A 20,207-nucleotide genomic window follows, 5' to 3' on the forward strand; every position below is an offset into this window, starting at 1 on the left:
GCACCCTTCCACAGCAGGGCGGCAGCTGGCCGGAGCCCGGGGACCTGCCGGTGGGGCCTGTGGAAGCCTCCTCAGCCCTGTCCACCCTGCAGCAGCAGTGAGCACATGCGATGTTAGGCCTGAGGGTGTGTGGGGGAGTGCGGGGAGCCCTACATGCAGCACAGGCTCAGAGAGGGAGGCCGGACGGTGAGGCTGGGTGTCACAAGGCATTCAGGGGAGCAGAAAATGAAAAGCAGAGCTTACTTGTTGATGTTTGCAAGATAAATATCGGCTACATGACCCCCACTGGGACAGCTGGCCCCCGCTCTGGCTGTCACCTTTTCTTCAGGTGGCTCAGAAATGACCTCAATCTCAGACTTGGGGCTGGACCTCTCCACGACACCGTCCTCGCTGGGGGCGAAGGGGCAGGCAGGCAGGGAGGAGGGGGGAAGAACAACAACAACAACACAAAAAGCAGTGTTAAATCGGCAAGATGGCCCCCCGACACACACACACACACACACACACACACACACACACACACACACACGCGCGACCCCTGAGGCAGCGGTGACACCTGGCTGGGCTAGCTCTGCAAACAGACTGTGCCGAAAGCTAAGGGCCTTTGGAGGGTTGTTTAAATAAAAATAAATAATCCCGCTGCGTTCTGTGGGATCCTCAACGTCGCCGGAGAGCTGAGCTAGGGGGACACCTGGCTTGGAGGCATCTGCCTTCTACCCCACGCAGCTTTCCTGGGGCAGCGGTGCCGGGGCCACCTTCTGGAGAAGGAGGCGGCCGGTCCAGGTTGCGGTTTATCTGCTGAGGTCCCGAGCCCCGCGGGGCAAGGACAGGCTGCTCTGTGCTGGCTCTGGAGATGCCGGCGTTGAGGCAGGACACCGGCACACTCAGTCGTCGAGCATCGAGCCCTGCTTAGAGCGTCCAGGCCGGTCCCGGGTCATTCCACTGCTCTCCCGGCCCCTCTGGCTACTGATGACAAAGAAAGCCCCTTCTCCCCCACAATTCATCTTCTCTCGGTCCTGTCGTGAAGTCATAATGCTAAATTTGGGAGGGTCCTGTCCACGCACAGATGACCACCAGGTTTGCGATGTTATCAACAGAGGGAGGATCTCCCTGCAGAACGAGCCGGGGAGAGGCTGGGAGGGTGCAGACTCATTCAGGATATCAACCTTTAAAAAATAATATTAAGGGAAGGGCTAAAAACAGTGACAGCATCTATTCAGGGGTGGGGCGTCAGGGGCAGGGCGGCGGGGCAAAGGGGCAGGGGGGGCAGGCTTGCTGGGGGGCTGGGAGGGAAGCCCCCTGCCCTGGAGACTTTGCTTCCAGCTCTTCAAAGAGCTGGAGCCAACGGACAGCCCATCTGGTGAAGTCTCTCTGGGGCCGGTTCCCGGTTCCCTTTGCTCCCCGAGGTCCTCTCCCCTTTTCTCCCGTCCTCCCCCACGTCGACCTCATCTTGGTTAAATGACCTGGCTCGTTTCCACAAGGCTGCTTAAACTAGATGTCCTAAAAAAGCAATGCATCATTTTTTTCTTATTATTTATTTTTTTTCAAAGCATCACTTTTCGTTTGCAAGTGGAAAAGCGCCCCATCAGTGGCCCAACTGGTTGGGATGAGCATAGGTGTTTAAAAAAAAAAAAAAAAAAAAAAAAAGTAAAAGTGTTTTCCCCAGCCTGAGCCTTCCAGAAGGAAATGTAAGTGCTCAAACAATAACTCTTCCTTATCACTCATCAGGTTTAAGTGTGGATGAGCACGAGCACTGGCCAGTTTCCAAAATGACTAGGGGGGAGGTAGGTGGGGGAGCGATTTGCAGGGGGAAGAGGCTAAAAAACAATCCTCCACGGAGTCTTGGGGGGGGGGTTTCAAGAACGTGTTGGCGTCCCCTAGCGGTTGGTCTCCCTCAGCCTCCTGTGGCGCCAGAAATCCAGCCGCCCCCCCCCCCCCAGCCCCAGTGCAGCAGGGGCTCACCCAGACGGGCAGGGGACCCAACGTACGTGTCTTGGACCACGATGTACTGATGGGGAATGAGTCCGTCGATGCCGTTGTGCCGGCCTTCCCACCAGTCATCGGAAGCCCGCTGGTAGAGCAGCAGGGATGCCCCTTTCTTGAAGGACAGTTCTCGGGCTGTCCGGCCCACGTAGTCAAACTTGGCAATGGCCTCGATGGGCTCACACTCTGCAAGGGGCAGAAAAGAAGGAAACACATGTTGTTGGGACCAACAGACTCAGGAAACTGGGCGGAAAAGCCCAATTAGCTGAACTCACCCTGGTGGGAAGATAACCCGGTGTGACAAAGCAGCCACTGCCCATCTATGCTTGAGGCTGGGGATTCCCGTGGAGGCTGGCCATCACTCTGAAAGTGCCTGTGTGCCCCTTCCTGCCTTTCATCAGGCTCTGCCCCCCACTAAAATCTCTCTCTGTCATCTTCCTGATGTAGCACACGGAGTCACAATTGTACACATCATCATTAAAAAACAAAACAAAGAATACTTTATTCTCTCAGCAGTTTCTGTGCACAAATGAACCACACGTGCAGAGTCTCATCTTGCTCGGGTACAGTCAGCTGCCCAACAGGCTGAGCTCCACTCAGGGCAGAGAGTAATTTCTCTGGTGTGTCCACAGCTCTTTACGCCAAACCCTATCACTGAACCTGCCGTGCTGTATTGGTATGCATCGTTTCTTCTCCGATCATAAAGTAACTCCATTAATTGCAGAACATTTATTGTACGGTACTCCCAATACAGTAAATTTTATTTATGTTATCCACTCCCCCTAGTAGACCACGAGCTTTTAGTCTCCATAAGGAGAAAATAACTCACCCAATCCCCTTTGCAAGGTGCAAAACATGGAAATCTATTTTGTGGATAATACATGGGAAAACATACATAAAAGTAATTTGAAAACTAAAAGGGGTTTGCAAGTGCAATGTCTTTTTATTTTTGAGTGTGCTTTCGTCTCCCCCTCTGGGGACAGGAGACAATAGTGCCTTTTTTCATGAAGTTATTAGGAGGAGTCAATAAGCAGAAATTTGTAAAAGCTTTTAGAACAGTGCCCAGCCTATCGTCAGCACTGTGTAGATATTCGCCAGTTTTCTAACTGGTCATCGTTACCATTATCTGTGCTGAGCAGCAGATGGAGGTCACAGAGGAAGAAATAAAGCTCCCAGAAACCTGGAACCTGAGGTTCAAGTGGATGTTCCAGGTAGTGGACAGGAAGGCTGCCTAGAGGCCAGCCCATGCCCAAATAGCATGACTGGTGAGCCTGCTCCTTAATAGGCAGGGCTGGAGGTTTTACTATAAGGAAGCACATCAGAGAAAGCCCATCTAAATATCCCAAATCTCAGTTCTGTATAGCCTTGGGCCTTATCACTTGACCTCTCTGGCCTCTGTTTTCTCAGCTATAAAATAGCTCTATTTCACTAGGGTCTTAGAGATAAGACACACAAAACTTGCAGCAGGGACAAATTTCCCTAGTTCACCTACTCCCCTCCTGTAACGGGGCAGATTATCATATTGATCCATCTGACTTCAGCATCCAAATAAGCAGCCCTAATTTTTTTTCTCCTCTAAAAAGCTGGCCTGGGATTGCAGAATTCATAGCAAGGTGGAAAGCGGGGAAAGCTCCACAGACTGTGCCATTTCGTTCTCATGCCCAGAAAATTCTGAGGCCCCTTGTCAGCTGCTGAGTCTTCCAAGAGCCCAAGTGGTCCAGAAATGGAGGTGTGGAACTGTTGGAAGGAGGGGAAGCGTGCTGGCTGGACAGACCCTAATAAATCATGGGCGCTGCCGAGGGGCCTGTGGTGACAGCTGTGCATTCCACCTCTCGACACACACCCGCCAGGCTGCACAGCGCTCACATGTCTGTACTTTGGAAAGGGTCAATTTTTCCAGTCAGCAGGCATGAAAGTGTGTGGTTTCTACATCCTGAGTCCCACTCCCCTCTGGCTTGCTTCTGTTGGGTTCTTGGCACCCAGCTTCTCTATTGCCCAGGCTTACAGTTTTTTCAAATGAGCTCTCCTTGATTTTGGTCTCCAGCTACCTGGCAGGAGTCCGGGCTGTGAGAGGGGACCAACGTCAATGCAAGCAAGACAGGCAGGCGAGACAAGGAGCTAGGAGGTGGGTGAGGGGCATAGGGAGTTGAGGCGAGAAGCTTGAAAGGCTCAGAAAGGTCTCTCTCTCCATTTCTGGTTGAACATAGAGACCATTCTGGTTGGGAAGGTGGGCTATCTCTCCAAGGAAAGGAAGCAATGAAAATTAGAGACAGGAGAGCCCTCTGCCTGTCTTCAGGGGGCTGCTGAGCAGGAAGGAGCACTGGCAGCAGAGGCTACATGATCCCTCCCTTCCGTTTCACCCCCGGTGGCCCCACTGCCCAGGAAGCAGGGCCCCATACCATCATCACTCGTGTGGTGTTCTGCGGTCACGTCCTGGGTTGAGTCCTCAGCCGAGGTAGTCTCTCCATGAGGGCTGTCACTGCAACAGAACCAAGAGTCATGGGGACCTCAGCCCTCGCTGACCAAATTCTTGTCTTTTCCTTCAAGCAGCTTCCTTGGAGCAAGGGCTCGAAAACCATCTCCCGCTCCCTACATCCTAATTGCTCACTACAGACAATGCTGGTGAAAGACAAGGCTCCCAGGGTTCTCCAGTCTATCTAGCCCCTGCTGAAAAACTGAGACCGCCTGGGACTTAGAATATCCTGAGACAGAGGGAACTCCTTTTGAATCTACAAAATAAGTCTTTTCGAAAAGACAGAACAACTCAAATTCTCTGGGGCTGTTTCTTGAGGTGAATAGATCCCTGAACAGAGCATGAGGAGGAGAACACTAACTAGGCCTTGGCATGGGACACAACAGAGCCTGAAAATCAGCTCCGACACTTGGTAACTGTGTGATCCTGGGCAAGGCAGTGAAACTCTTTCAAGCCACAGCCACCTAATCAGTGAATTGAGGATAGTGGTCTGTATGCCTCACAGAGTTGAGTGAGGATCCAGAGACATGACGGACTGGTTAGTAAGTGGCCTTCCTTCCCTTCTTTTTCATTTTGCTTCTGTCTCTAGGCTTTGTGGTTTGGTTTGTGTACGGGTGAGAGAATGGGAGGTAAATCAGAGGGAGAAGAAGAGCCTGCCGTGGGCTGGACTCTGCAAGAGGGCAGGACATGCAAGCTAGTCAAGTTCTTCAACAGTTCAGAGTCTAAAATCATCCAGGGTTGAGAATGGAAAATGGCCAGGGAAGTTACTAGGAAAGACATTTCTACTCCTGGTCTCCTGGCTTGTGGACATGAGAGTGGATGGAGATGGACACCAGGAAGTTCTGACTTCCTGAGAAACAGACAAAAACAAGGGAGCTTTTCCAGGCAATTCTACGGAAGCATTATCACCTCCTCCATCCACCACCTGGCCTCATGGTTCCTACCTTTGAGCCTATAGCCTCTCCCTCCCCTGGGGATGGGTCTTTCACTCTGAAAATCTCCTCAAAGACCAGGGGACCAGTTCAGAAGTCAGTTCCAAGGAGCTTCTCCAGACTCCAGAGAATATCCTGGGAGCACATCAACACGGATTCCTCCTTATCAAAAAACATGGGCACATTTTTTCACTGTTTACTGTGCCGAAAAGCCCTCTGCGGAGTTTCATGACCTTTTAGAGCACCTTGGGGCCCTAAGGGTGGGGTGACAAGGCGGAACCTCAGTTCCCTCCAGAGTTCCAAGTTTACTTACGTGGCCATCCACCGAGGCAACAATTTTCAAACTTCAGGGAGTCCTGGATGGCTTGTTAAAAGTGGGCTGCCTCACCCCTAGACTTTCTAATTCTCAAGGGCTGGGCGGAGCTAGAGTGTATGTGTTCCTAGCCAGTCCTGTGTTACGTAGGTGCTGTTGGTCCAAGGACCCCACTTGGAATGCTCCTGCTCTAACCTAAAGGCAAAATGATGCTTCTCTAAGGCCAATTCTAGTGATAGGCTCCTAGGCTGTCCCGCAGGCACACCTCAGCAACACCTCAGCCCATCGATGCCTGCGGTCTGAGGAAGCCCAACCGGCCCAACAGCAGGCAGCCCTTGGAAACTGAATTTTTGCATCAGGGCTTGGGAAGCATGGTGAAGTGGGATGGGCCTCTCTTCTCCACAGCGGCAGGGAGGCCAAGCAGCTAGGAGCTCCCTCTTCCTAGCCATCCTCCAGGATTCTCAGGCTCTAGCATCCCCTGTGCCACCCCCTCCCCTGCTCCTTCATCTATCTTATCTCCTGCTTCACTGGCACTTCTCTTCCCGAAGAAGAGAGGCTGGGAGCCTTCAGTGTGGGTATGAGTCCAGCAGTCAGATGGTCCTTCTTACCCAAGGTCACCTACTCTTGATCCCTGGGTGCTTCTGGCTTCCCACCCAGTCTGTGGTAGTAACATTCCCTGACTAATCTTGTGGTTTTTCCTGAGGCTGCTAATAAATTTCGGATGCAGAACAAACAGCAGCAGGGGTGGAGATGCTTTGGCAAGAATTGGCAGAAGGTGCCCCCGTCTCTGCCCCTGCCAGCCACCCCGACAACGACTCTGGGGGACCAGGGCCGTGGGGGGCTCTGTGTCCTGGGATCGGTTCAGAGATGTCTGAGAAGTGAGGAAACGCTTTGGAAGGAACATAAAGCAGGCACTGGGAACCCTAGTGCACAGCTTCTTAACCCACAAGCGAGAGAGAAACCAACTCTCCCGGTCATGTGCACAAGGACAGCTCCCTGGAGCTCCTCAGCTCGCAGGCTGAGACCTGAACAACCTCCCCCGTCCCCACCAACCATCTGGCAGTGACAAAAAGCTTTCTCTCCGAGGGGCAAGCATAAGTTTCTCCAGCCTCTGGGATCCGCAGGACAGCGGTCAAGACCCAACCCAGGGGTGTCCGTGGTAGTTTTATATGCACAGACACACAAATATCACAGTCTCCACTCCTCAGGCAAGAGGTTCCTTCTGTGGCCATCAGGGAGAGGCGTGGACTCACTGGCCTCTAATTAAGTAGATACCTCTGCTGTCCTCCCCTACCCTAGTGGATAGCAATGGGGCTGCTGAACTGGTTCCAGATGTTGAGTTCAGATGGAATCTGATTTGGGCTGGCTGAGGTTTTCAGCCCAGGCTGAAGCACCACTCGAGGGGGAAGATGGGCTAACAGGCATGTGGGGTGGGGGTGGAGGAGGTAAGGGACATTAGGGGGTAAAAGAGAGAGGTAGTGTTTGACGGGAAGATGACACTGTAAGCGGTACCCTGGGGTGTCGTGAGGGGTCCTGGATGGTGTCCTGTACTAAGACCCTTTGGGGTTGGAATCCCCACCACTATGATGGCCTAGGATCGTCACCGGCCTCTCTAGGTTACAGTGACTGCACCTGCAACATGGAAATAGTCATTTGTCAACTGTCCAACAGAGGGTCTAGTAAAGATGTGCCCTAGGGATTCCTTTTATACTTCTGTTCCCAGGCTAGGTCACGAAAGACCTTGCCCGGTAGGACTGCAACTCGCTTTAGGATGGAAGTATGCCTACCCCGCCGAAAACGGAGCTTACCCCCTTTTTTCTTCACAAATCTCTGTGATCACTCTCAATTATCAGTGTACAAACCCACACTGAGGAAATTATGCCTCATGTCTACACTCTTCACAAGAGGAAAGAAATTCTTATTTCTGGGATCCAGGCTTGTGTCTCTTACAGGGCACACCACAGAGCAGGAGCCTGACAGACACTGTTCACTGACAAACGGCTGTTCTAAATACAACTTTCTACCTTTTCCTTTCCTGGAGATTATTAATACTCCTATTATTGTTATTATTTTCCAGAATGTTCCTCACCACTAAAAACTCATAAAAAAAACCCCAGGGAGGTGGCACAAAGTGGCACTCTGTAGGTCAGGCCGAGGTGGGGGTACTGCCAGCACCACCCCCAGATCCTGGCAGCTTGCATTGCCTGGGAATGGGAGGCTGAGAGGATCTGGGTGTTTCCCTCGGGTCTCGCTTGGCCATCTGGCCGCCACACCGGTGTGTACTGGGGATGCCCTCCCCCTCTCCAGCCCAGAGCCCCCTACCAGTAGTCCTCTGTGCTTCCTCCTCTGCTGTAGATGGGGCCCTCCAGCTCCCTGGGGGTTGGGAAGATGTTCTCATGCTGGATGATGGTGGTTTTGATCAGCTCGTTCACGTGGGCTTGGCAGGACACCTGGTCGTGGCCCTCAGGCACCGACATCAGTGAGGGCCCGAAGCAGATGGCGAGGTTGTAGGGGTCCATCATGTTCTCTTCACTGAACTGTGATAAACTGGATGAGAAGGGAAGAGGGCAAGCTGGAGAGCACTCGCATGAATGCCCAGAAAACACAATCATGGGAGGCACTGCCAAGAACAAGAGCACAAGTTCCACAAACTGCCACCTGCTTTTCTGGGCCTCAGAGCCCTTCTAGAAAGTCTGGGGGGAGAAGAGAATGACCACCAGGTTGGTCACTCAGGAGCAACCTCTCTCTTGTCAGCTCCGCATTCGAATTCTACTTGCCACCTCATGGTCAGCCCTGCTCCATACCTTCTCCGCCAGATCTCCCCTGACTTGAGAACACATTACTTTGAGGGCTGAGACGGCTCCCACACACCAACCCACTAAGCTGCCAGAGCAGATGGACACCCTCAGGCTGCCCTCATAATAATATGGTCAGAAGACACAGGCATTGTGCATTGTGCACCTTCTTGCAGAGCAAAATAATCAAATTACTAGGGATATTCCATTCTAAGCTCTAGACTTATTAAAAAAAATTGCCAACCAATTAGCTTTTGCAGTCCATCAAGCAAGTGAATTTCTTTCTGGAACAGCTAATGTAATTGTTTTTCATTTTCATAAAATCCTCTATTATTACAATCAAGATTTATTCAGGAAAAGGTCAGCATGCTGCTCAGTTTCTGCACAGGTTTCCTCTGGATGCAATCTGACTTTGTTATTGGATATTTATCCTGGGAACTCCCCACTTTCAGCCAGCAGCTGCTCTGGCCACACCCCCAACCTTGGTCAAGGACCCCAGCCTTCAGTGAGCCACTAGGCCTCATTAGCCCCCACCAGTCTGTTTGTTGGGGCTGAAGGCTCGGCCAGCCCTGGATGTCTGCCCCCAGACCCCAGCCCTAGGCTGCAGAGCGGTGAGCTCTCCTAAGGCGTTCTGCCTCCCTCATGAGCATTAGCAAGAGGTTCCCAGCACCTGATTCAGACAGATCTGAGGAGAAACCAAAGCCCTCTGATGCTGAACTAGAGGCCTGAGACCCAGCTGTCTTCATCAGAGTGGGTATTCTTCAGAACTGGACAGAGTTCATTTCTAGTGTATTCCACACCCAGACTCAAATGACCAAGCTGGGCTCTCTCTAACCCAATGGTTCTCTCCTCTACTCAGATTCGCGTATGTCCCCTGTCCACATTGGAGAAGCAGTACCATGGATGTGAACAGCTGTCACAGGGAGAAAACTGTCATGGTTGAGAATCATTCTTCTCAAGGACCTAGTCAAATGCAAGGAGGCCAGTGAGGGGTGAGGCTATGGATCTTAGTGGTTGGACTGCTTCACAGAGGGTCTTAAAGTTTGAATTTTACAAACCTTAAGTTTATAAACTGGCTCCTGAGTTAAAAGAGAGCCGAGATTTAGAAAAGACTGGGAGAAGTTTCCAAGTCTACTTCTTGGTCAAGCAAACATTGGAGACGGGAGAGATAATTATTGTGGTAACCCCAGCAGGGATAAGGAGGAGGATGGTTCTGGTTCTTTGGCGCGATCCAACAATATTTGGGAGCATGGAAGAAAACCAGGCATTTCTAGGAAGGCTGGCAGTCAGAGGGAAACAAAATATAGTTCTGAGAGTCCCAGTCAAAGGCCCATGAAAGATGGGCAACTCTGACAAGCTTCCTAAGGGAAGGGCTGTCTGATTCATAGGTGGCTGCAATGACCAGGGGCTTGAGGAGGCCACATCTTCATGGACTGGGGTCTCATGAACCAGTGCCATTTCTTACTCCCACTGAAATATAAACTGGCATTCTTCTCTCTCTTCCAATCTACAATGGGAACATCTAGGTTGAGGGATTAAAGCCGTGGTTCTGAACTATTTAGGGGTCACGGCCTCCTTCAAGAATTGGACAAAAACTAGAGATTCTCTCCCAGAAAAATTCATACAAGTACACATTCAGATACATATCATTTTATATACAATATAATGGTGCTAATAATCCATGAAGGCCCCGAATTCTGTATCCAGTATAAGAACTCAAATTTTGGATTTTTATTTTTAAAGAAATAACCAAAACAGGTAACACTGGTAACAGGTCCCTCTTTAAAATTGTTTTGGTGTCGACTTGTACAATGTCATCTCTTCTAAGAATTGTACTATATTTCTATAGCTTCTATCTATAATATTAGTGAATTCTTCTAATTGAGTCAAACTCATCTTTTGTGTATCTTAACGAAGTTCAGTATAGTGATTGGGAACACAGGTTTGGGGAGGAATGAGAAAATCAGGATTGGTGTGGGAAACTTGCTTTTTTATCATGCACTCTTCCGGACTTTTTACCTTTTAATGACGTGCATTTGTCTCTTCGATTAAATTAAAAAAGAAAAACAAAGCATTCCAAGAATTTGAGAGTCAATTAGACCTGGTTTTGAATCCTGGCCCCATAACGTACCAGTTCCAGGATAGTATTCTAGTTTCTAAATCTCTTCCTTGTAAGAGATTTATTTAGTACCTCCTTTGTGGGGCTGCTGTAAAGCTTAAATGAGGTATTATATGCAAAGCTCTGAGCACTGTGCCTGGCACATAGGTGGAGGTGGTGCTCAATCCATATTTTCTGTAATTATAATATCTGATTTGCTTCTTGATAAAGGACCCTCAATTCTAGTCAGGGGATGGGAAGCAGGGCTGCCAACATTTGCCAGCAATTGATTTATTTTATTTTATTTTATTTTTTTATTTTTTATTTTTTATTTTTTATTTTTTTTTTGCCAGCAATTGATTTATAGAAGTCCAGCCACTTTCTTCTGACAGACATCATCAAGCCCAGGACTCTAGATCCCCAAATCGAAACTTTAAATCCTCAGGGAGAACGCTAAGCTTTGGACAGACTGTTTTAAATACATGACATTTCACTTAAAAACCTTCAGCTTCAGAGGCCCCAGGGGTTTGATTTGGCAACAATCAACAGACTTTGGATAAGAAATGAATGCATCAGGGTTGATTTTAGGTCTGAAAGGGATGAAGAGAAATTGTCTTATTCACCATGGCCCCAGGCAAATCGTGGGGCTGAGAATCCATCAGGCCTTCAAAAGCTTTTCCAATAGGAGACACTACAGATGTCCCTGTATAAATCCATGACTTAACGGGCTTCCCCAACTTTCCCAAAAGCTCTCTAAGAGATAAGAAGTCAAACGTAATTCTGGCTGATTTTTTCTGATGGTCCTTCAAAGGCGTCCTGTCATTCCCCTTACCTCTAAGGCCGCGTGTCAGCATCCTCGTGCTCCCCGCATCTATCACAGGACTTGCCTCTGCGCCCTCGTGTTCTGCCTTTCTTTCCCTGCAGTGAACTCCATCCTCTTTCTCCAGCCAGAATATTAGTCCAGCAATTTCCCTTGCATCACTAGCTTTTCCTCTCCACTGGGTCATCCCCACCCGCATACCGACATGCAGTAATACTGGCCACCTGAAAAAAATACCCTCAACCTCACATCCATGTCAAAATACTGTCCCATTTCTCTCTTTCTCTTCATGATGAGACTATCTGGGAGTTGTCCATACCTGTTGTCTAATTCTCTGATTCATCTCCACCCCTCTGTTATGGACTGAATTGTGCCCCTTCCGCCCCAAATTCCTATGTTGAAACTCTCCCCCCAACTCCTGTGGGACTGTATTTGGAGAAAGGACCTTTAAGGAGATAGATACTTAAGGTTAAATGAGGTCATAAGGGTGGGGGCCTAACCCAATAGGACTACTGTCCTTATAGGAAGAGGAAGAGACCCCAGAGCTCTCCCTGTGTGTGCACAGAGGAAAGCCACGGGAGGACGCAGAGTGAAGATGGCCATCCACGAGCCAAGGAAAGACTCCCCACCAGAAACCAGCCCTGCTGGCACCTTGATCTTGGCCTTTTAGACTCTCGAACCGTGAGAAAATGAATTTCTGTTGTTGAAGTCACCTAGTCTGTGGTATTTTGCTATGGCAGCCAGAACAGACTAATACAACTTCTCTCTTGCCCCCTCCCCCTCTTTATTGTGGTAAAATATATATACTGTAAAACTGACCATTTTCACCATTTTAAAGTGTACAATTCAGTGCCATTTAGCATATTCACAACATTGTGCAACCATCACCATTGCCTAGTTCCAGGGCACTCTCACCACCCGAAAGGAAACTCCAGATCCATTAGCAGCCACCCCCCATGCTCCCCGGCCTCCAGCCCTGGCTTTGCCAATCTCCCATCACCACTAATTTGTCCACTCCGGACACTGTGGATAAACGGACTCACAACCATGTGGGCTTCTGGGACTGGCTCCTTTCCTCAGCAGGATGTCTGCAAGGTGCATCCGTGTTGCAGTATGCCTCTGCACCCCATTACTGCTTACGACTGAACACATCCCACTGCATGGACCCCCACATTCTGTTCACCCCTTGGTGGTACCCCTTCTCTCCTAAACCTACAGCATCAGGGTCTGGCCCCTTCTACCCCATCAGGACAATACTCCTCAGGGTCACTGGTATTTTCCCTGTTGTGAACACAATACTTAGCCCTTTTCTTAGCTGACCTGTCATCACCTTTAACTCTGATTTCATGACCTCCTCCCAACATTTCTCTACATGGCTTCTGAGGCACCATCCTCTCCAGGTTTTCCTCCTACTTTAAGGCCTGCTGTCACCTGCTCAGTGAGGTGTCTGCTGACTGCCATATATTAAAGGGTGAGCTCTCAGGGCACCTGGGTGGCTCAGTGGTTGAGCGTCTGCCTTTGGCTTGGGTCATGATCCCAGGGCCCTGGAATCAAGTTCCATATTAGGCTTTCTGCAGGAAAAGCGAACTCTCACCCTGATCCCTGGCACTCTATGGTTCCCTGGCCTGCTTTGTCTTTCCCTAGAGTGCTTTTTCTCTGATACAGGGTATGTGTACTTATTAGTTTGATCTGTCTCCTTCATATAGAACATAAACTCCAAAGGGACACCATGAGATACCTGGACTGCTTGGTGTACTCTGAGATGGCCAGCTCCTAAAACAGGGCCTGGCACACAGAAAATGCTTCATAAAACATTTGCATAAGTGCATAAATAAGTATATGAGCAGTTCTGGATCTCCAAGTCAACCCAACCACAACTCTACTTGTCCATCTGCATGGGGAAGCCAAAACACCCCTCGTGAAGTCAGAAGAAGCTCCAGACAGAGCTTTCCAAACTAGGAGGCCCCTGGAGATTGTTGAGATTTCGAGGATGACTCCACTTTTGTAGAGCCACTGGGGGCACCTCAATCACAGAAAAAAAGCAGCCCTGATTCACGCCTTCGTGCAGTGTTTGAGGACCTAGAGCATGCTTCTCTCTCTTTTTATTTTTTTTTAAAGATTTTATTTATTTATTCATTCATGAGAGACAGAAAGAGAGAAGCAGAGACCCAGGCAGAGGGAGGAGCAGGCTCCACGCAGGGAGCCCGAAGCGGGACTTGATCGGGGGCTCTGGGATCACACCCTGAGCCGAAGGCAGGTGCTAAACTACTGAGCCACCCAGGGATCCCCTCTTTTTATTTTTTTTTTAGAGCAATGCTTCTCAAACTTTCATATGCATGAGACTCGTCAGGGGACCTTGTTAAGATATAGAGTCTGATTCTTAGGTCTTTGGGGGAGGAGGGGCTGAGATTCCGTACTTCAAACAATCTCCCAAATGATGCTGATGAAGCTGCTCTGTGGACCTCACTTGATGATCAAGAGCCTAGAAGACAATATTGTTTGATATGTGGAGAAAGCAGGTTTTAAAAGGCAAGCAGCAGAGTCAGCCATGGACAGGGGAGCTACCGACGCTTTGTTGGGGGGCAAACACTCACTGGGTAACACACAGGCTGTGGTAGGCAGCCTCTGAAATGAACCCCACAGCCCCTGCCTCCTGGTATTCACACCTGGTGTAACGTTCTCCCTTTGAGTGCAGACTTGATTCAGGGACTCACTTATAGTAAATGGAAAATGGCAGTTGGCATGGGATGTCACTTCTGAGACTAGGTTATCAAGGACTCTCTTGGGTGTTCTCACTCATGGGCTAGGAGGGAAGCTGGCTGCCATGTTGTGAGCAGCTCTACGATGAGGCCCACATGGTGAAGACCTGACGAAGGCCTCTGGCCAACAGTCGGCCAGCTAGGAAGATCCTTAGTCCAGCAACCTGCAAGGAACCGATTCCTGCCAATACCACAAAGTGAGCTTGGAAAGCAGATCCTCCTCATTAGGGCTGACTACAGCACTGCCCCTAACACCCTCACTGCCACCCCAAGATAGTTAGAGCCAGAGAGCCCCCTGCTGTACTGCACCTACACTGTTCATTCCTGACCCACAGAAACTGTGATATAATAATTCATGCTTTTGGGGTTTGTTTGTTTTTCTAAAGATTTCATTTATTTATTTGAGAGAGACAGAGAGAGAGAATGTGAGTAGAGAGAGGGAGAAGCAGACACCCTGCTGAGCATGGAGCCTGACTCAGGGCTCCATCCTAGGGCCCTGAAGTCATGACCCAACCTGAAGGCAGACACTTAACCAACTGAGCCACCCAGGTGATCCTTAATGGCTTTTTTTTTTTTTTAAAGATTTTATTTATTTATTCATGACAGACAGAGAGAGAGAGGGGCAGAGACACAGGCAGAGGGAGAAGCAGGCTCCATGCCGGGAGCCCGACGTGGGACTCAATCTGGGGACTCCAGGATCACACCCCAGGCCAAAGGCAGGCGCTAAACCACTGAGCCACCCAGGGATCTCTGCTTTTTGTTTTAAGTTGCTAAACTTTAGGATAATTTGTTACACAGAAATAGGTAGTTAATGCAGATGCTAGAAAGGATATTAATAACTAACAAGGCCCGCTGGATGGGCACATACCCGGGGTTCATGCTGTGGACCGAGCACTCTAGAGGACTCTAGATATATCTATATCTATCTATCTATATATATACACACACACACATATATGTGTGTATATATAGAACCAGGTCTGTGTAAGGAGTTCCACATACATTTATATACATATTAGTTTTTTGGCTCCTTGAGATTAAGGATGTGTACAACCCAAGAGAAAGACCATAGCCAGAAATAAAGTATACACCCCCCAGGACACAACAAAGGAGAGCAGTCCTGAAATCTGGGCCCAGCAGAGTCTCTCTCAGGAGCTAACTGTCAACTGTTGCCACATCTGTTGGTAAGTGTACACTTAGGACCAGTCATCTTCCCACAGATGTGGTATTCTCTATCACCGGTGTCCTCAATTCCATTTATTGTTTTAGGAGACACCGCAGTTCTTAAGGCTGCATTTTCCCCCAAAATACTTTGATGAGCATATATATCATTTTTTAACCAGACGAAAAAGCAAAACAAAACAAAAGTAATTGTTGGATTGGCATAATTCCCACATTTCTTATAATAGTGGCCACCATCTCCAGCTCTGCATGATGCTCACTCTATTGTTCCTCCTCTCCCACGAGTTCCCCGCCACCTTCACTTAGCAGGAAGACAATGTAGGAAGACAATGCAAAGAACGAGGCCACTGTGCTTATAAACAGGCCCATGCCCAGGACCAGCCTGCTCCCCCACCTTTTTATCCACCACCGTCATGCTCTTGGCCTGGGGGAGCAGACCAGGCTTCCTTTGAGGGCAGGTGTCTTATCAGTGAGGGAAGACAAGGACTGGTGGCCCCAAGGGGCTGAACAGGTCCAGAGTCATTGCAGAATTTCCATTTTTATCAGCCCCAAATGCATAGCATATGAACACCCTATGTGAGTCACGAGGGGTTCTGAACTCAGGCAAAGTTGTGGTGCTCAGTCAGGGCTTGGCTGATGGAAGGAGCAGACACAGCCATGAGGAGGAGGCAGGCTGCAGAGCCAGGACACTCTGTTGCTCTGCATGGTGAGCAGCAAGGCTGAAGGATGGCGTGGGTGCCCCAGCAAGGTCTCCAGAGGGGCTGCTAACCTAGGTGCCTAGAGGGCCAGGCTGACCATGAACTCATAAGCAAGCTGAAGCTCACGAGATGGCCACTAAATCTGTTTTCCTGTGAAGTAAAGACCAAACTGACTAAGAAGACAAAGAAATTTGTGTTAGCTAGGGTCTCTATTTTCTCTTTTGATAGAATCATTGAGCTAGCAAAATGTTTCTCTACTAGAGGAAAACCCAGGAAGCAAGAGTGATGATCAACGGCAGCTAAACTCAGCCTTGGTATAGGGAGTATCTGGGAGGGCCCGCCTCATCTGGCAGCAGTCCTTCCTCCACAGGGAACCACCATCTTGCTGAATGCATGCCCATCATTGCCAGACCTGATAGTGTTTTCGAGAGGAGCTGAAAATCTACATCTTTTTAAGTAAAATCCTCTCACATTTAAATGTTTTAATGTTTTCAAGCCACAGCAGACTGAAAGGAAACACATCTATGGGCCTCAGCTGGCCCTCACGTTGCTCTCAGTTGTTGAGGGAGCCTCAGCAGGGAAAGCAACGTGAAGACAGAGGTGCCCATGGGGCAAGCTCCACAAGTCCTTGCTTGTTGCCTCTGCTAGCCTATGGGGACCCAGCGCCTGCCCTAGGCAAGAACACACTGCTCGGATGGGAAGCCATGCTCCACTCAAGCACAGGGCCCCTTTGGCCCTCAGACCTCTTCTCTAGCTACCTTCACTCCCTAGGTAACCAGCTAAAATATCAGGACATGGTGACTCCAGACTCATATCTCTACTCTGGGTTTCTCCCGAGTATCAGGCTCCTATGTCCCACTGCCCACACAGAACCTCCCCTTGGAGGCCTAACAGGCATCTCAAATGGACATGGCTGAGTTGATGTCTCAATTCTATCTTCCATACCTTGTCTTCCTCAACTCCACAATGGAGTCACTAGTTCCTTGTTGCTCATGCCAAACATTCAGAACTTCTCTCTTTCCTCACACTCTACATCGTCCCCATTAGGAAGTCCTGTCAACCCTAACACTATGCTTGAAATGGAATCCCAACCCGGTCCCACTGAGGTGGGTGAGTCACCCTCCCTCATGACCCACACCCACCACCCTGTCTGAGCCCCTAGTGCCCATGGCTGAGACCTCACATTAACCTCTGCCTAGGTGTCCCTGCTTCTCTTCACAGACTTGATGGTAACTACTCAAAGCTGTCAGTGGGCTTAAAAAATAGAGAGATCAGATCTTATCACTCTTTTGCTTAAAAGCTTCCAGTGGCTTCCCAAATCCAGATCCATTATGACCATGACTCTCAGGGCCTGATAGCCTTGAACATCTCTTGTGAACATCACTCTATTTAGGCTGCTGCCCTCACACGGTCTCCTCAGAGAGGCCTTTACTGAGCAGCTTTCTATAGCGGCTCTCCCTCTTTCATTCCTGCCCCCATTCAGATCCCATTCAGCACTCTACTTCTTAACTTACGCTTCTTCTTCTTCTTCTTCTTTTTTTTTTAATCTAAGCACTTATTCCCATCTGACATATCTGTTATCTGTCTGTCTCTACCCTGGAATGTGAGTTAAATGGTATAGGGCTCTTGTCTCTAATTTTTCATCTATTCTTACAGCCTACAGTTGTGCCCAGCACCCTGTCGGTGCTCCACAAATATCTACTGGGCTAGATGAACTGACATAGCTCTATATGTAGGTGCCCAAGGGCTGAAGCCAACACCTGGTCCAATTGCTCACTGGGAAGTCTACTCACTGATGGAGGAAGGCAAAGAGGTATCTCATGATAATCAGAGTGGTTTTGGGCAGGACCAGGAGGACTTTCCGGATGTGCAGAGCTCTCTCCTGCAGGTTGTCCATTGCTGAAAGAAGAAAGCCAAGCGTTATCCTTCACTACAACTGAGATCCGCAGGAGTAATGGTCAGGAGACCCTTCCTACCAGCAGGTGCTACACAGACAGTGGCCGGGTCAAGTCCACACAGCACGGGTGCACTATGCGAGAAGATCCATCTCGGTGGCTCCTTGGGGCAGGACTGCTGCCATAGGGCACATGCTGGGCTCCAGGTGCTTAGTGATGCAAGACTTAAGGAATATGCTCTTTGGGTTCAGAAAGGGTTGGAGATGTTCTCCAAGCACCTACCACTCTCTTATTAAAACAACCTCCAAAAACCTGCTACGGCAGACAGCTCAACATCCAGCTTTGGAGGATCTACATGTGGGGTGGGAGACAGGCGGTGTGGGTCCTGTCCTGCTCGCTCTACACATGCATCACCTCATCCTCTGGACAGGTCTGGCTTATCTTCCGCCTCTCTTATCTGCAGTGGGGTTGAGCAGAACGTGGCCAGAGGCAAGAGATGGCAGATCCTTGCATAAGTCGTAATATCTGGGGAGGAGACCCAAGGATTCCTGTCCCTTGTGCTTTGGACAGATCAATTACAGGTAAGGCTGGTGGCCTCCATCGTGGCCAGCCTCCCTACTACAGTGTGCCATGTGGACACTGTCATATTCTATGAGTGCCGTTCTATGAAAAAGAAGTGGAAAGCAGTGGGTGAGGAGGCTGTCTCAAGGAGAAAACTGGGCAGCCAAGGTTTCTTGAACTTTCTTGGTAGCCCCAGCGACCAGCACTGCCTTCTCCAGCCTCTGGAGCCACCGTTCCATTGGGGCTATTCCCAGGATGACCTGGTATTAATCTACATTTCCATAGAAAACAAAAGAGAAGGTGTTTCAGGATAATGAGCTAAACTAAATGGCCTTAGCTTTTCAAGCCCCAAATTTGAGAGTAAGAGGCAGGAACCTATGAAAAGGATAAAGTAGAGACTATCTCTTTCTAGGAAAACATCATATTGTTATATTTAAATGTGCAGAGGGCTTTTCTTCCTAAAAGAACCCATATTGACACATCTAGAAGGTAAGCCACACCATGTTTAAAGCAATAAGCAGGGGCACCTGAGGGACTCACTTGGTTCAGTGTCTGATTCTTGATTTTGGCTCAGGGCATGACCTCAGGGTCATGGGATCCAGCCCCGCATTGCGCTCCATGCTGGGTATGGAGCCTGCTTAATTAAGATTCTCTCCCCCTCTCCCTCTGTACCCCCTATTTAAAATCAATCAATCAATCTTATGAAAAATCAATTCTAATCTTAATTATAAAAAAATAAAGCAATGAGCAAAAAATATCTCCCCTTTATATCATAAAAAGCACAGGCACTAATATGTGAGCTTCCAAGAACTGAAAAAGACTGTGCCTTATATATGAATAGAAACATATTTTATTGAAGAAAAATAAAGCCCAGCAAAGCAAGGAGTTTAAGGCAAATCAGAAAGCTGTCTTGTGGTCCTAGCCTCTCACTGAAAAGTCATCCTCCCTCCCTCCCCACCAGGGGCTAAAGGACTGAAGACAAGGAGGAGAAACTTCACTGAGGAAAATGAAAAAGAAAAAAAAAAAAAAAACACATTATTGAAAAGCTTATGGGAGATAAAAAGACCCCATGGAAATTTCTTGTCTGTTGAGACAAGGTGTTCTTGCTTAGAAGCCAGTCTGAGGCCAGGATGTACTTACTGACGCAGGCCATGAGGTCATGGAAGATGTCCTTGGGGAAGAGAGGGTGTTCCAGCCCCCGGAAGTAAAGCTTCAGGACACCAGCAATGGAGTCCATGTCATGGTCATTCTGGTCCCCAGCCAGGGGGTCCTCTCCTGAGGATAAGCAGCCCCCCAAAAAGGAAAGAGAGAACAAGGGAGATAAAAACACATAGGATGGAGCACAAGTGGTAGGGCAGGAGTGAGCTGAGTCCTCCTGAGTCTGTCAGTTCACTGCCCAGCATGGTGGTCATGAGTAGGGCAGACCAGAGACTAGACTAAAGCAAAGATTGCTTAGGCTCAGGGGCCCCAAGGCTAGAGGAGGGCAACAAGGGTCCATTAGGATAAATTCACTTCCGCCAGACAAGCTCAGGGACATTCCCTATGGGTTGGGGTAAGACACTGCAACTGGCCCTCTCACAAGAATTATGAAGCCAGGCTGGGACTGAGTCCCTAGGGAAGGAAAATGAGGCCAAGGAGGCTAGTCCCTCTGACTGGCTCTCACCCCTCCTGGCTTGCAACAAAGGACACCTACTTACA

The 20,207-nt window shown here is 49.2% G+C and overlaps 1 protein-coding gene across 11 annotated transcripts in view; it reads right to left on the reverse strand.

The window, feature by feature from the left end:
- SRGAP2 (SLIT-ROBO Rho GTPase activating protein 2) overlaps positions 1 to 20,207 on the reverse strand; it is a 234,822-nt gene that overhangs the window by 9,271 nt on the left and 205,344 nt on the right. For 10 of the 11 annotated variants that reach the window (XM_072815064.1, XM_072815062.1, XM_072815063.1 and 7 more), the window contains exons 16-21: positions 19,650 to 19,784; positions 17,847 to 17,952; positions 8,024 to 8,248; positions 4,383 to 4,462; positions 1,989 to 2,169; positions 244 to 390 (exon numbers count right to left, since the gene is read on the reverse strand). In XM_072815064.1, coding sequence (XP_072671165.1) covers positions 244 to 390; positions 1,989 to 2,169; positions 4,383 to 4,462; positions 8,024 to 8,248; positions 17,847 to 17,952; positions 19,650 to 19,784 — 874 coding nt within the window. The other variant, XM_072815071.1, reaches the window with a different exon arrangement.

Source organism: Canis lupus, chromosome 38 (genome assembly GCF_048164855.1).
Source record: "Canis lupus baileyi chromosome 38, mCanLup2.hap1, whole genome shotgun sequence".
Lineage (NCBI taxonomy): Eukaryota > Metazoa > Chordata > Mammalia > Carnivora > Canidae > Canis > Canis lupus.